The sequence below is a fragment of the Polyodon spathula genome, chromosome 17, assembly GCF_017654505.1.
Source record: "Polyodon spathula isolate WHYD16114869_AA chromosome 17, ASM1765450v1, whole genome shotgun sequence".
In the NCBI taxonomy this organism is placed as follows: domain Eukaryota; kingdom Metazoa; phylum Chordata; class Actinopteri; order Acipenseriformes; family Polyodontidae; genus Polyodon; species Polyodon spathula.
Window position 1 is genome coordinate 7,635,726 of NC_054550.1, and position 17,362 is coordinate 7,653,087.

Genomic DNA, 17,362 nt, shown 5'->3' on the forward strand with positions numbered 1-17,362 from the left:
CCAACTTACCTTCAGAGCTGATCCTTTATTAGCCAACGGAGATGAATCTATTTTGTTTTCCCATATGTTCTTTTTGTTTAATACATCGCCTGCCATTACATCCTGAAATAAAACGAAGTACAATTCAGATGCAAATTCATTGAATGAAAACAGAAAGGAGGTTTAAAACAAAAAGAAAAATTTACTTTCCACAAGGTTGCACCCTTATTATATATATATATATATATATATATATATATATATATATATATATATATATATATATATATATATATAATTTTAAAGAAAGAAGCAATGCAGTACATGGATGCCCATAACAAGCTTCTGCAGATCTTGCTTGAGATGATGCACCAATCGATCGGTTGTTTAGTTTTCTAATAAGGTCAAACACTATGGAGCAACTCTATTGCAACAGAGAAGGTCCAGACATTAAAGCATGGAGAGGTGAAAATGAAGTAAAGGGCTGCTCTTCACAGGGTGAAGAAAATATAGTTGAAATGAAATGTTTTAATAAACAGTAATAAGGGGAGATGTAGACATGGCTGTAATGGGTATATGCAAAAACAGATAACAATGGATTAGATAATGAGCTGCAAATCAATGGATAATGCCTCAAAGAGGCATCCTTAGCTCAAGACATCACATTTTTGCTCCAGGTGTCCAACATTTACAACAATTCATTGGAATAGATTATAGCTTCCCATTGGATTACATTTTCTGTTATTGCACAGGCCAACATAAACAACTCAACAGTGTATTTGTGTTAACCAAGTTACATGGTGTCGTGTTTTACATTAAATTCTGACGTAGCAGTAGGATTAGGAAACAATACAGAACAGTTGCATAACCAGAGAGGCAGAGGCAAGGCTGCTGTTTACCTTGAAGAAGAGTAAGAAAAGTCCAAGACATGAATGAAGTTGAAATAAGAGAACTGAGGAAACAGAACAGGAGACAGAGAAAGAGGAAAGAGGAAGCATGAGTATAGCAATCTTAATGGAGCAGAGGAATAGTGTTTGTGGCAACATGTTCCTATGGCTAATAATTTAATAATTCAAAAAGCGACTCACTGCTTTTGGTTTATAGAGAAGTTTGTTTGGGTTTAGAGCTGTGCAAAACTGCAATTATTACCCAAGGACTACTGCTATCTGAATACTTAAATCTACCAGTGATGTTCATTGCATAGTTCAAGCACATTCTGATAGATGCAAGCTACTCTTTATGAATATGCTTAGATGAACACGTGTGCTTTTCCATTATTCAACCATTTTGGAAGAGTGGCATAATCAGACCACTAGGCATCAAGAGCCACGTTGCTATTAAAAATTAATGATTACATTATTGTATTATTTTATATGAAAAAACTATTTAGAAAATATATTGAGGATCAAAAGAAACATATCACTTATATCTGAACATCAAAAGAAACATATCAGTTATATTTGGATAAAATTCACTAGATGTGATCGAAAAATGACAAACTATTTTAGAGCAGGTGCAATGACTTTTGATTGTTTTGATTAACAACTGACATCACAAAGATGCTGCAAAATGATCTGTCGATCTTGGACAGGTGTTGTGACTCTTGCTCTCCAACTACATGGCCTGTCACTGAAAGAGTGTGCCTGGTTATACAGTCTCACCAGGTTTGAAATTGCTGGCTGCGAGCACCCAAGACAGCGAGCCACAGTATGCTGCCCTAGTCCAGCCTCCAACATGTCGATTGAGCGATGGCACTGCTCTCTTGACAGACGTGGCATATTGTTTTTTTTTTTCTGTGATTTTCTTTATTGCTTTTATTCAAGCTTGCAGTTCAACAGCTGAAATCACTCCATACCCAGTGTCCAAGCAACTGTCTCACTAATTAGATGACTAAGTGCATATGCTTCAGTCACAGCCACTCAAGCATGTCATGATCAAGGATGAATGATCGAGTGATTAAAAAGAAACCAAAAATATTTCGTCAATGTCCAACATTTATATACCTTGTTTAAAAAAAAAAATTATAACAGCGATAAGTTTCTTTTGATGCTCGGTATATAAACTCACTTTTGTAACAATATACCATTTTTGTATGTGTTCTAAATAAGACTTAGTGAAACCCCTTTTTATTAAATGTTCTATATTTCAGATAACCAACAGCAGAACAGCTATCAGTACAAGCAGTATATGTTTTATAATACCTGTAATTATTGTACATTGCCTTTTAAAGTTATTTGTTCTCAACTTCCCTGCACCTTAACTGCCCTTTGAATAATAACAACAAATGTGGTAATTGTTAGACAAATGAAACACAACTTACAGATGGTTTGGAGGGAGTGTTCTTGCTGCTTCCGTCTGGGGTTCCTTTCACCCACTGAGTAATGAGGTCAGACACTCCAACCTTCAGGCCTTCAGTATCCTAAAGAGGAAAGAAAACACCTAATATTAAAATACAGTAAAATTTAAAAGGACCCTGAAGTGGTCAACGGGCTTGACCGAGGTTCAGTATAATATATTATAACACTTGGGCCAATGCACTAGTTCATTGTTCCAACCACAGAAACACAACAGTGACTAGTTTACAAAAACAGAGTGATCTATTAAATTCAAACAATCACCCTTATCCAGTTGTGAAGACCTCACTGTAAATGTTTTCTGAACAACAGTAGGTCTCCAGTCAGCAATTGTTTTTTAAAGAATCACTCAGGCATGAGAGCCCCATAGCACATGCGAATGGTTGTGGTCAAAATGTGTTTGTAAGCACAGCTGTTCATCTCACTGCTGTTATTGCTTCTATATTTAAAGTCATGCAGGGTGTCGGCTGCCATGGTCTGACTGTTTCTTACTGGCCCTATTAAAAGTCAAAGCACAATTTGCACTTCATTTTTCAACCAAAGGAACTTGGTAACCTATTTTAACAATCCTGCTTTGTTTGTTATTAGTGTAGAAAACATTAACAGTTGTATTTCCTGTTCTCTAACAATGGTACAATCCTGTTCTGTTTTTCTGCAGTCTCTGGTTGTGAGTGATTCCAGCTAAGATCACCTACCTTGCATGGTGTTCCTTTGGAGGAGGAATGACTCAAGGCTTCACCTCCCTCCCACAGGCTCTTCTTAGAGGCCACCAGTTCAGCAGTCTGTGGAATGTCCATCAGGGATTGTTTGCTTGCTCTAGCTTCCTTGGTAGAACTCTGGGAATACGTGACAAAACATGAATTAACAAAACATTGCTGCAGCTGCAGAGTATAACAGGGAAGCTACAAACAATATGATAATTGACATGACTTAACTTTGATTTAAAATAGTCACTGCCAACTGGCCTTGTAGGTGATTATGGTTGTGTGGCAAATTAGATTTTACTTTCCTTTTAAAATCTTTGAAGCAATGACAACAATTTACCACCAGGTGGCATATATGGAAAAACATTAAAAGTAACTGTATTTGCAACACTTAACCAGTAAAGAGGCACCACTGGATGAGTTAGAGAATAATCTTTAAACACTGAAGAACAGTATGTGTATAAGTTATTGTCAACCTGGCCCAAACAAATTTGTGAATTAATCAAAAAATGCCCATCGGTCAATTTTGAAAAAAAAAAAAATCTTTCTCATTCATTTGCTTCGTCTGAAACTTACGTTTTCAATATTTCCTCTGAGTCTGTAACTAATTAAAGGAACAGTGATACATCACTGTGGATGAGCTGTGTCACAAAGCAGATGTGTATTAAACCTGAAGACAGCACATGCACCTGCTGTTGTATGAGAAATGGGGAACATCTCCTAAAGGTGGTAAATGGAAGAAGTAGCTGTTCTTGGGATGTAGCCACCATTTATTTTCATTTACCTGATATGCCACCCAGTTTATTATATTGACGCTAAACCTTCAAAGGAAAAGGTCAGTTCACGCTTGTACTAGACAAGCTGGATACAAGCTAGCAGCTATAAATCTGACCCGTCACTGCATAATGCCATGCCTGTAGCGTACAATCACAGCTCCTGTTTAATTGCATTTCCAGAATGTGTAATTGTAGTCAACTTAGCTCTTGTGATATACTTTCCCTAGCATTTGCTGGTTGCAGGCTTCCGTCTTGTATCCCCTTAAGCTCAAACCATTAAAGATCGTACTTTATGCAATACATTAAATACTGTACTGACTCCAATGCATTAGTTAAAGAGAGTTTAAAGGGACCACTGTGAAGTATTTGATGAGTCTAAAGGTAAAGAGGTTAATCCTCGCAATGGCATGTTGCATGGCGACAGCAAAGACACCAAGACATTTGTAAAGTATATATTTGTTTTCGTATATATGGCTCTGTGGTTACGAGTGATGACCTAATCTAAGGACATCACAAACCCACCCTCTACTTAGGACAAATATACACTAATAACAGAGCACAGATGGGGACACCATTATGCTAGCCTCTTCTAAAAGTATACATACAGTAAACTGTTAACAGCTCCAGAACAACACCATGGCAAGAGGTGCATTATTTTTAAATTTTTAGTATCTTTAACTGTAACTGTTATGAAAGAGGTCATTGCTTTTCTTTACGTCAAACACCTGTGTAGTCGTCGTGTCGGCCCCCCCTCCATAACCCTCAGGGCTTATGAAAACCTGGCAATGTTAAATCCTTTGATCCAAAAACGATATTGTTGCATTGTAGTATCACAGGTGGTGGGAATTACAATGATGGCAAGGAGCCTGGAATTGCCCCTATAGGATTTGGTTTCAATCAGATTTTGGCATATTTCCTTCTTTGTATCTTCTCATGGACAAGGTTAAATTGTTTACAGACAGCATCATTAGAAATGTTCACTAGCTACCAATGGTCTAATAATCTGTAATAAAACAGAGAGATCAGAACCCACTAGTACCAACAGCAAGTTTTAATAGCATGCTTGCTTTTAATGCTTTAGCAGTATTTATACATAGTGAAATCCAACATCCACAGATTATCCAAATAGCTCTGTTCAAATGACCTTAGCTGACACATAATCCACTGAACCATGTTCAGTCTGTTTTTAATGCTTTGGAATGTTCATTTGTGACTGTTCCTTTCAGAAGTGCAGCATCATGTGGCTATTATTTCTTAGAAAAACAAACAGGTTGTCATAAACTTGAGTAGGGTACACACGTACTGTGCCATTGAATCAGAAAAGCTTATTTGACTGTACATGATGAACTGTCTTTTGTTGCCAGAGTAGAATTTCTAAATTAATGAATTGGCTAGAACCTATAGGTCCTATTTTTAAAGATAGAGACAGAGGAATATTTTATTTGGATCTTAAAATGTTTTTTTTGCATTTGCTCTAGCTTCAAAATAATTTCCATTGTATACAAAACCAAAATGGAGTTTGATGCATAAGAAATGAATGAAACACTACCTCTATGGCATGAGTGTACTGCTCCAGTCTGTTGTCAATTCTGGAGATGGGCACCTGGGGTTGTATCTTTTTAATGCTGTTACTGTATAAATAGAAAGTCAGTTTATTAGCAATCATAAAATTATTCATCAAAAATAAATAAATGCATTTTAAAAATCGAACATTGACATGATGATACTTCCAAGTGGTATTTAAGAATTCAAAAAATGGATACATATTTTCCTGTATACAAATAAAATGTATATCATTTAACCAAACTGTGAATGTAATGCATTTCACAAAAGTATCTTTGTCAGTGTACTTTATGAACAGTTAAACAGGAATAATGACTGATAGCTGGCTAATTACTGTAAATCATCGCTCACATACAGTTGTCATCTTTCATAGAAAATGCTGTGGCACTCAATGTTACACTTCCCATATTAGCAGTGATAAACCTGTTGGGTGGTTTATTGTACAGGCAAATGTTGTAATGGGGCTTAGTGCAAATTGTAGAAGAAAAACAATTAGATCATGTTCAATCATACAATCAAAGACTCCTAGAGCTTTGGTGATCTATGTCAGAAGATTAGTAGTAATAGTATTGTGTCAGCCTCTCACAATGAGTCACAAAATCAGATTACAGAGGCTTTTCTTCACCTTAATCTCATGTAGAAGCGGGGAAGGGATTACATCATTTTTAATAGGGTCTGTCGGCCAGGAAAAATAATTACTAATGGCGGTGTAACAGGGCTAGTAGCCCTGTACAGGAGAAGGGGGCAGGGCAAAGCCCTGCTCCTATAAAGTATATGTGTTTTGTATTATTATTATTATTATTATTATTATTATTATTATTATTATTATTATTATTATTTAGTAGTAGTAGTAGTAGTATGATTTATGTATTGTATTTGTGTAAATGTGATGGCATAGCCGTGTTATTGTTTATTTGTACTTATTTAAAAATATATGTGACTGCGTAGCTGTATGTTTTGTTTTTGTTTGGTAGTGTGGATGGGAAGCCCCTTCCACAACGAATCCCTTGATTGCATCATCCAAGTATAGATGATTATCCCAGAATTTCCCTTTTAAAAAGTGGCTGACCAGTCCAGCTGTATTCCTTGGTACTGTAAAGTGCCCTTAAATGACAGCTGTCTTATTTTTTGTAGCATGTTAATGCTTTAACAATACAGCCTGATACTAATCGCCCGACACAACACTTTTACAAATTACAACCACATTTTACTTTGTGCATCCGAGTTGTTTAAGAACATATGGAGACAAATGACCAAAATAATGCTGATTATATTTAAAGCGACGTTTTGCAAATGTAATTTAACTATTATGTCGTGGTGATTCTAGACAAGACGGGGGGTGTTCTATACCTCTTTAAAAAATTACCAATAATTCTAAACAAATAATAAAAATACCTGGTTAGCAAAATAAGAAATTCAACCATTCCTGAAAAAGGCAAAAATAAAATTGTACTGGATAAATGTGGTGTTATTCACACCTGCATTTGAAGTGGGTGCTTGGTTAGTCACAGATAAGGATGTGGATCAGGCCCTTGACAACATCTTTTGTTTTTTCTAAAGAATTACTTACCTATATCTGTATGGGTTGGTTCTAATCTCCCTACTTTAACACTTTAGTGCTGACATGCAATCAGTCACTAAACACTTCAATCCCATGGACTGCAGCTTGAAGGTTTAACAGTCCAGAAGGTTTGGCTATACTGGTATATACTTGGTGACAAGCTGGAGCCATTCCATGGGACAATCTTGTATGTTAAGTAATATCTTAAAAAGACACAGCCTTACCAGAAAATGACTCAACATCTGGAAGCAATCAAATAACCTATTAATCATGGCTGCCAAGCATATGGCCTTGAGCTTAGCAGAGGCTCACTTGGGCCGGCAGTCTGTGCTTCGATTCCTAGTCGGTGTTGACTCAGCCGAGATGTCAGTGTGAGATCAGTGCTCGAGGGGTAGGCTGGCAGAAATGATTCATGGAAACTGTATCGTTTTTGTTCCCCTCGACTAATACTCATTTGGGAATGCCACCAAGGAATCCTCTTACACTACATGGTTGGGCTGTTTTTTATTTTTTATTTTTTTGGTCCGTTCTGTTTTATCTTGAAGGTCAATACATGTCTACCAACATTTCCCCATGAAGTTCCCTTCAGAGAAATCTTCAGTTACTTTTGTAAATGGAACTTACCTTTTTTTCAGGGAGCGATTTAAAGAATCTGTTCTCTCGATAATCTAAAAAAACAAACAAAAAAAAGGGTAAAGAAAAATGTTAATGTTTTAGTACAATACTATTCAATCACCCAGCCCCCACATTATTGTTCAATGTTGAACTGCCTCCCTTTGCCTCTCATCAGTAATTAATCAATGATTCACAGAACAAAGGTGTGAAATATGCTAAATATAATTTTTTAAAAACACAATGTCATGCTGGCCAATCATTTGCTATTTTTTCTCATCATTAAACAGCATTACAGTATTTCACTCCTTTCAACTTTTCTTTTTTTAGTTAATACTCTTTTAAAATAATTTCTGGGATGCTACCTTATAGCCATGCACAAGACTAAAGTTACAGCGCCAGCTGCTTACTTTCACTTTCAGCCCAGTCCTCATTTTGTACCAGTATCAGAAGTATATTCATCACTAATAAATATTGACACTGTAAGAAATATTAACATATTAACCAAAAACAGATATTGAAATAGACCATGCTCTTTTAAATATTTGAAATAACATGTATGCACATAAAGTGTACGTCTTAGGCATTTGGAGCGGTTGTAATGTCATTTGTATGTACTGAAATGCACTACAGAAGTTCACTGATCATTTCAGCTAAGTCACTAAAAAAAAGAAGGAGGTCTCATAGAATATAATAAAATACAACAAGCTACAAAGTTACATGTAATCCAGTGTAATTGTTTAGTGACTCGGATCCTTATTAAACACAGAAAGACAAACTTAAATGTTTTTTGATTGTAAGTGTGTTGCAAGAGGTACTTTCCTCTACACTTTAAATGCAAAACTCACCGAGTGGGTATTTCCTGCCGTTACTCTCTCTGCATTCTCATTCTGAAATTACACAGACAAGCACACTGGAAAGCAAGTCCAAGACTCTATGTAAAGCATGCAGCTTTAGGATGCAACGACAATTATCTATAGGCAGCTATTGATAGAGGAAAAGCTATATAGTACATATTGTAACTGTTAGACAATTAATTAATGTATGCAAAGTGTAAGGGACATGCAAACCACAACATGAAGAATTCAACCAAAATATAAAGCAAAGCCAGCTACATTTCATATATATATATATATATATATATATATATATATATATATATATATATATATATATATATTACAGTGTGCATGCATTTTGTACAGTATTACCCAGTCAGACAAATGCCTTCTATGAATGCATTAAACCCAAGACAAGTATCTGGTGATGTTTCATGTTAATAAAGATGCTGACAAAGTAAACTGTGATGATGCAATCCATGCTCAACACAACCAAACAAACCATGTCATGCATTGCCACTACAGGAAAAATGAAGCCAGTAAGGTATTTCTTCACAGTGCCCCCCGTTTTGCAGATAAAGAATGGAAGAAATGCCACAAGAAGAGCCATTCAACAGAGGGTGCAGCCTGCAGCACAAGCCAGCCTCAGCAGGGACTGTGCTACTACATGCACAAACCTAAAACAAGCTAATGCAGTCTCTGTCTGCTACTCAAACTTTTAGTTCCAGTGTGTATTCAATATAATAAATACCTGGGAAGAACTTTAGATGAAATTTGTCAAGATAAATAAAATGCAGCTGGTATACATTTTGAATCATAACACTTGTCCTATATGACTGGTTTTACAGACCCTGATTAGCATTAATCTAGGACTACTTTATGTTACCTTAGGTAAGTTAGTCCTGATTGCTGCCTGTGAAACCAGCCATTAGCATTACTGTTTAAATGAACATGGAGAGATTCAATTTGGGTTCAATTACAAAAAAAACAAAAAAAAAAAAAACTACTGGATGACATCAACAGAGACTGATAAGAAAATATACTGTCAGTACTTATTACATACCCCAGACCTGAATATGCGCCATATTCTATGAAAACAATGCTATGCACAATGTAGTTCATTACAGAAGTGCATGGTTTATAACAGGAAAGGTTCAACACCTTAATGGTATGGTGAAGTGAGGGAACGCAGGTGAAGTTGCGTAACAGAATCTCAGAGACTTTGGACCACTGGTTTACAAAGTGACTCATGGCACAAAACAGGAGGATATACCAAAAAAGGGTATGTAATAAATAGAGACATGATACATTTCACACAAAGGTAGACCCTGGATAATATGCAGTAATGTTGTGTATTAAATATTATCCAAAGTCTGGTGTAGTGCAGAATGCAGTGGACATGAAAAAAAGCAAAGAAATGGTACAAACACACTGAAGAAATCTAGTTTTATAACTCCACCACTACATACAAGACTTACAGGATAAAACTGAGTGAGCAATTTCTGTTGAAACAACACAAAAACGCTAGGAATGAATTTCTACAGCTAAAATGAGTATGCAGGATTTTATAAACATATCTCAAACCCTCCTTCGCAAATGACATTTGTAAAAGCCCGCCTCTCATCAGCATTGGAAAATTATACCAAACTTTTGTGAATATTTCTAAGCAAGTGTGATATATGTTTAAAATACAAATAAAAGATATGGAATATCTACTACTTATGTTGCATTGATGAAAAGACCATGCACATTCCCAATGTGCCACTTTTGTTTAAGGTTTTTGTATGAGGTTGGTGGCGTCAAGATTAATACATGTTAAATGTCCTTATCTATAAGACTTTATTTCATGACAACATGATGAAAGCAGCATTGTTCGTATGTAGCTTTATTCTAACTCATACATTTATAAAGTGTGAGTCAGGTGACATAGATAATTTCTCAGCAAAGAAGCTGAGCTGCATTACTGGCACTGTAATCCATAGTTAAGTGGGGCCCTGTCTCACCTTGAAGGTTGGGCTCTTGGGGCTCAGAGGACTGAAGGGGTCGTCTCCCTCACAGCTTGAGGTGCTCAGAGTCTTCTGCCTCTTCTCTGTCGCCTGCATCCTTCGTCTCTCAATCTCCTCTTTCATTCGTCTTTTCTCCTCCTGCAACAGAAGAGCCTGAATCAAAAGGGTTGTTTTTGAAACAGCAATATTTCCAATTTATTAGGAACCACGAGGACATAAAGCAATCTGCAATCTACAACCTAGAAGAGACATGCAGACAAAAGTACAAGGTAACTGCCCTTACTTACTAATCCCTTTTTTAATCTGAAGGTGCTTTGCGTAACACAATGAGACTGTGAGATCCTGAGCTCACCTCTTCCTTGGCCTGCCTCTCGAGTTCCTCTTGCTCCTGCTGGCGCTCCTCTTCCTCCCTCAGGCGCCGTCGCTCCTCCCTCCTCTTATTCAGCTCCTCCAGCTCCACCTCGGCCTCCGCCTGCTTCTGCCGCAGCCACTCGTACTCCTGGCTCTCCTTCTCCTCGTGGCTGCGTCGGATCTTCTCCAGCTTCTGCTCTGTCTCGGTGAACGCATCCTGCTCATCGTCATCTACTTGGGACTGGCTAGTGGTCCTGTTAGGGGGAGCACAGACACTGACACACTGCACACAACCTGCTTCCAGTGCTATCAAACTCTGGTAACAGTCCTCTGTCCCATTTCCTCCACTCCTCCTGCAGAGAGGATTATAGCCACATGCAATCTAATACATCGACTATATAGGAGACTATGAGTGTCTGATAAAAGTTTGGTGAAGATCAGTGCAAAATCTATTGTTATTTTTGAATGAGGACTCTAAACATCACCTAACACAACATGACCTGTCTGAAAAAACGTGTTAAATAAATAAACACTGATTCAATGAGATTAATGCAGATCTAAATGGGCGTGAGTGTTTAGGAAAGGAAAAACTGACATTAATTTAAACTGACATGTTTTAAGAGGAAAAAGCAAATGCAAAAGCACTATGCAATGGTGATTAAAAAAGCCTCCAAACACCACACAGAGTTCCCACTCCTAAATCCTGTGAGATCAATGCAGTTCCTGTTTACACCGAGTTTTTAAAACTGGAACAGAATAATAGACATATAATAGACATATTTACAGCTTCATACTTTCACAGTTAGCTAAGTGCAGATATTGTGCAATCTGAAACCTTTCTTTATCTCACTCCTAAATCTACTGATGACTTTTAAAATAAGCAGACATCAGGAGCCATGCACAATGTCTACACCAGGCTAAAGATCAGGGAGGCAAGTGCTTTTCAACCAAAAAACTCAGTCTTTCTCTCTTGAACTAAATGTATGCAATAATGATGATAATAATAATAATAATAATAATAATAATAATAATAATAATAATAATAATAATAATAATAATAATAAAACTCAGCAGTTGGTAAGTAAAATAAATCACTAGTAATGCTGTATGTACCATGGGACACAACCTTAACATAAACAAGTTTGAAGTGCTATATTGCTTATTTCATTTGCACAATGATTCCGTTACAAGGGCACTGCATACTGCTACCCTAAATAGCTTTGTTTATTAGCAACGCATTAACTGGGAGATGTATCCAGGATGTTGTTTTTGACAGTGTGATCTACAGTTGCAGTTCCTTTTTTTTTTTTTTTTAACAAAAAAACTAACACCAAAAAATGTTCAATAGATACAGGGTAACTTATTTTATAAAATGATATGATAGTTTAACATTTCTTTATTATTTCTTGTTTTCAGTAGCCTGGCAAATCTCCAGTATCAATTTTCATACATTATAAGAAATACTGTATTTGAACAACCCTATGAGTTACTGTACCTGTACATTATTTTCAATACAGTGTTGAAAGTCATAGAATGTTGGCACTAACTACAATTAAGGAGCCAAACAAATTCATTATGGAGAAGCATTCTGTTCTATTTCCTTCTATCCTACATTCAAAATGTTGTGTTCATTCACAGTCAAGAGGGCTGCTGTGCTTAAGCTACAGCTTCAAATAAAACTCTCTGGGAGTAACCATTATTATATCCCAGTTAGGAGTGACAATAAAATATAAAACATAAGGTTTAATTACCTGACTTTGATGTAAGAGGATGATGTTCTCCTTTGCTCAGACATGGTTAAATTGACTATCCCTGAGAGAAGCTTTGTACACACCACCTCAGGAAGGGGCTTGTGCAAAAGGAAATGATGAAATAACCTACTTCTGCTTTTAAGAGCTTTTCATACACGCTTGTTATGTTGAAACATGTTTGATGCAAAACTAATTCTGAACGCTTATGTTATTGACCATTCTTTATAGATCCATCAGAAATATTGTTACCAGGTGGTGAGATTCTTTAACATCAAATATCTTATAAAACCTGTTTGGACTGCTGAAATAAAATATTTCATAAAGAAAACATTAGTAGAAATATAACTGCTGGGCTTTCATTGCATATATTAGCACATACCTTAGTATCCTTTTAGATGAAGTAAGATGCAATGTCACTTCCTTTTCAGCTGCATTGCCGTTGCTGTGGATATGTATGACTTCCTGCTGCAGGAAGGCTTGAGATGTGTACGAAACCTTAACCTCGCCATCCTTCTCTTTAACCTACAAAGAAAATGTTGAATATAAAAGGATGTCAGATCCTGGATTTAATCTCTGGGTTCCTGTTGGATTATATGAGGAAATGTCTGCAATAGATTCTTCAGTACATCTTGGTCAATTACTGATTACCAATGTATGCCCCTACAGTATTTCATTGTAACATATGCTTTCTATTCTAGTTTCTTCCATCATTTCTAAGCAATTGTACCTATCATTGTACACAATTGAAATCCATATTCCAGTTTGCCTACAAGTCTCAACTAGATCGACATACGGTAAGTAGTAATTGCTAATAATCATACTATTTAAATAGGGAATGCCATATGTATTTGTATTTTTTATTGTTCCATTGGTAATTTAGAGAGATCCACAATAAAGCATCATAAGCAGATTTTGATGAAGATATAGTACAATACCTTTTCTTCCATTTCCCTTCTGTGTTCCTCTTCTTTCTTCTTGATCTCTGCATTCCACCTATCATCCTCTTTCCTCAGCTTACACTTCTCCTTCTCTTGTTGTCTTTGCTCGGTCTCCACTTGTTGCAGATCCCTCCTGTCTCTTTCCTTCCTCTCCCGTTCTTCCTCCTGCTCCTTCTTCTCATCCAGTTTACTCTGTCTCAGATCCTTCCTGTCTCTCTCATTCCTCTCCCATTCTTCCTTATGCTCCTTCTGCCCATCCAGTTTCTTCTGGATCAGATCCCTCCTGTCTTTTTCCTTTCTCTCCCACTCTTCTTCCTGTTCCGTCTGCTCATCTAGTTTCCTCTGGCTCAGATCCTTCCTGTTTTTCTCTTTCTTCCCCCACTCTTCTTCTTGGTCCTTCTGCTCGTCCAGCTTCCTCTGGCTCTGTGCTGGCACCAGCTTTGCTTCGCTCAGACTGTCTTCCTCCCCTTGGATTTGCTCTTCTAAGCGTTTTTGCCTGCGACGCTCAAGCTTCTGGGTCCAGTCACTGAAGCCCTCGTCTTCCTCCATGGCTACTGGGTAAGAAGGCTTGAACTCACAATCAAGCCTGGAACAACAATAAAAAAAAGTACAAATTAATGGAAGGCACTCCCCTTTTACAACACAGTAAAAGTTGTTGACATGGCTCATGTAAAGTTTTAAGGATTTGATTTCACAAATCTGAATACCTCATTCTACAACAAAGTGACAGATAGGATCCAGTGACAAAAATCTGGATAGGAATAAACCAGAATAGAATGCTATTGGAGTACGGTAGATGGATGCTGAATGCATTGAATGAGGTGTATCCACATTTTCAAGAAAATGTAATTCAAAACTTATTTTGAAGCATTTTGATGATACTAGCACAGCATGCCTCTACTGGTGACTAAATGATACTTTGAAATCTTGATAGACAATACATGTTTGACAAACAGTTTATAATAATTTAGGTTTTCCATAGCAGTGCTCAAAATGTGTTTTAAATAATAGTGTTGTGTCAGTTTTTTTCTATGTAGTGTATACACCCTTCAGAAGAGCAGATAACCCTATACCCAGAGATGACAGCTCATCTTGTCATCATGACTGAGTTATGTTCTGTATATAAACTGCCAGCTGTCACAGCACAATTGTGTGGTAGCTGGTAACCTTTCCTATGTGTTGCTTTGGACCCACATTCGATTCTCAACCACTGAGGTTCAGATGAAATTCAAACCCTTGTTTCACAGTCTTAATAAAGGGATGACGCTTTCAGGGAGTTCTGTATGTGAAGAATGCAGTAGGGTGGTGGTGCATAGGGTACTTATATTACCGATGGAATTTGAATGTATTACTTTACATTAACTGACAAAAAAATAAGTTTATTAACAAATTACACATTTTTTTGTGCTAGGTTATGCATATATTACTATCTTTACAGGAGCTTAATGAGGAAAACATGAGCATATATTCCTTTATAACAAGAGCAACAGGTGAATGAAATTATCAACACAAACCCAGGCCTGGTGCAAATGAACAAGATAAATTAGGTGTACTATTTTATTAGCCCTCACCAGTTTTATATACAATACTGCAACGCAAGTTCAGCAATTAACACTGCAGCTCAGACTTCAAAAGGAAATTGGGAACCAGATGTTCAAGTAATTTGTACACTAGAAGCTTTAGGCCAAGGTAACAAGCAGATGGGAAATGAAGCTACAGTGCATGACCCTTCTTGCTTTCATTTTTAGCAAAATACATGCTCTAGTCAACAGGCAGTAGCATGCACAGGATAACCTTTTGTATATACCACACTCCCAGCTAACAATGCTAAACAATTGTGAAACAACTCATTACTTATATCTGCAGGGTCCCGTGCTGTGCTGTCCACGAGTTTTGGATAAAACATTCTGTTTTGGCCCTTGTGCCTATTTGTTGGTTTTGTTTAGTGTTTTGTTTTTGTAATAAATGTGTGCAATATCACTTAACCTGCAGCTTCTTGGTTCTGAATCTCTCTTCCTTGGGCCATGATGCTAGCCTGTCACAGGGAGTCACACATATTTACTACTGGGAACCATATAGACTACAAACTGACCTTTTGGTGACTAATGTCAAACAAAGCCCTCTCACCACCTTTTAAATATTATTGGACTTTGGCAGGGCAGCAGGTGAAAGAGCTGCCACGCTTTTGATTTTTGTCACCATGGAGACAGATACATTTGCCTTGGCTGTTCTGTATAAATGGACAAGAGTGCTACTTATTAAGGGTATGCAGTCGACACCTAATGGTGCGAGTTAACTGTGACCTGCTATAATGTAAAAGCCATACAATAGACAGAGTCTTTCCTACCATACAATTACACATCTGATTGCTTTTTATTCAACACCAAATTCAGGTAATTTGGGTACCTGATTAAAATGATACAGCTCCTAAGTTATTAAAACTATTTGCCTTAAAGTAACTACTTTATTCAAACAAAAGAAACATACTGTAAGATTCTGAGAAAGGTATATGTGATTATTGGAAAATGAACCATTTATAAGGGACTTTGACTATAGAATGCTTGAGGTACCTCAAGGTCTTATGTTTCCTAGAACAATCTCCTACCAGGCAGTGAAGTAAACAATTTAAAAAAAACAAAAAAACAAAACATAAAGCCGTTCCGCTAAACCTTAACATACAATAAAATATGGCAATTAATATTAAACCTTGACATTTCATCATTAGTTTTGACAATATTTAATAATACAAGTGACCCAGAAAAATGATTATTAACTTGTTTGAGAGCAGGGGGCATAATGATGAAAAGAAATGCGGGAGAAGCAGAGATAAGGACTGGTTTATAGTCCCGCTGTGTGTTTCATCCTTCGTAAATGTACATCAGGTGTTCTGATGGAGCACAAGTCAACATGGACCACTGTGTGCCTGATACGTGACCTGACTACACCGTGCACAATGCAAAGTTCAGGCCTGGAGGTTATATAGTTTCTATCATTACATAAATGGAACCACCTTTCTCTTTCAAATACCGGTGAACAATAATATAAATTTTATTTTAAAAAATAGATAAATAAATAAATAACGCTTTCAGTACTTTGTTCCACAGTTATTATTCTGCACATGTTCTGAAAATACAGACTGGTGCCAGAAAAGTATTAATTAATTAAAAACAAAAGCTTCTACATTTAAACTGTTTTTATTGATGTAGTTGTCCTTGAACATACATTTATTTTTCCTGAAGCTGTCTTACTGGAATGTAATTCACCTTCAAAAGTGGTGATTTAGCAGGGTATTCATAAAAAAAAAAAAAAAAAAATGTTACCAGATGGGAGATTACAAGTATAACATTTCCTGGCAGCTTCTTCCATGTAACACTTTTTAATGTATTTAGATTCTAGTTAACGGCATGTTCCATGCAAAAGAATGTGCCTGTTTCTATTATAACTGAAAGTTTTAATACATTAAACTCTTGCTAGATTATTTGTAGAAATCACAGCCCTGACATTACTTTCACCTCTCTTACTATAGTTTGGTGGTCTCAACCTAGCACTCAGTGGACATTTGTCCATGTCTCAAACCTATCACACATTTTGGCACTATGTATCTATCCCTGATACACATGTACAAGCGTAACAATAGAAAGGAAGTGTCAAGCCTTAATCCAAATCCTAACAAGAGCTAAGTTTGCAAAAACTGCCCCCAGATCTACCCACATTGAGAGATGACCACATAACGTGTAAGAAAAAAGACCTAAACATTAAAGCACATCTTCAGTGCCCATGCCTATTACTTAGACAGAGGTGCTGACATCTTTTTTTTCAAAACACAATCCTAAATATCTGAACCCAAAAGAGAAAGGACATCAATATACAATGACCCATATCTCAATGTGGTTTAAAGCACTACTTATTTAAAAAAGTTGTTTGGTCA

General features: G+C 36.7%; 1 protein-coding gene across 2 annotated transcripts in view; it reads right to left on the reverse strand.

The window, feature by feature from the left end:
• Positions 1 to 17,362, reverse strand: part of LOC121330049 (non-muscle caldesmon-like) — a 44,475-nt gene that overhangs the window by 13,051 nt on the left and 14,062 nt on the right. The window contains exons 3-12 of one of the 2 annotated variants that reach the window (XM_041276292.1): positions 13,432 to 14,020; positions 12,876 to 13,018; positions 10,747 to 10,999; positions 10,392 to 10,532; positions 8,398 to 8,439; positions 7,562 to 7,605; positions 5,363 to 5,444; positions 3,029 to 3,169; positions 2,300 to 2,398; positions 10 to 102 (exon numbers count right to left, since the gene is read on the reverse strand). In XM_041276292.1, coding sequence (XP_041132226.1) covers positions 10 to 102; positions 2,300 to 2,398; positions 3,029 to 3,169; positions 5,363 to 5,444; positions 7,562 to 7,605; positions 8,398 to 8,439; positions 10,392 to 10,532; positions 10,747 to 10,999; positions 12,876 to 13,018; positions 13,432 to 14,020 — 1,627 coding nt within the window. The remainder of the gene's footprint in view (positions 1 to 9; positions 103 to 2,299; positions 2,399 to 3,028; positions 3,170 to 5,362; positions 5,445 to 7,561; positions 7,606 to 8,397; positions 8,440 to 10,391; positions 10,533 to 10,746; positions 11,000 to 12,875; positions 13,019 to 13,431; positions 14,021 to 17,362) is intronic. The other variant, XM_041276293.1, reaches the window with a different exon arrangement.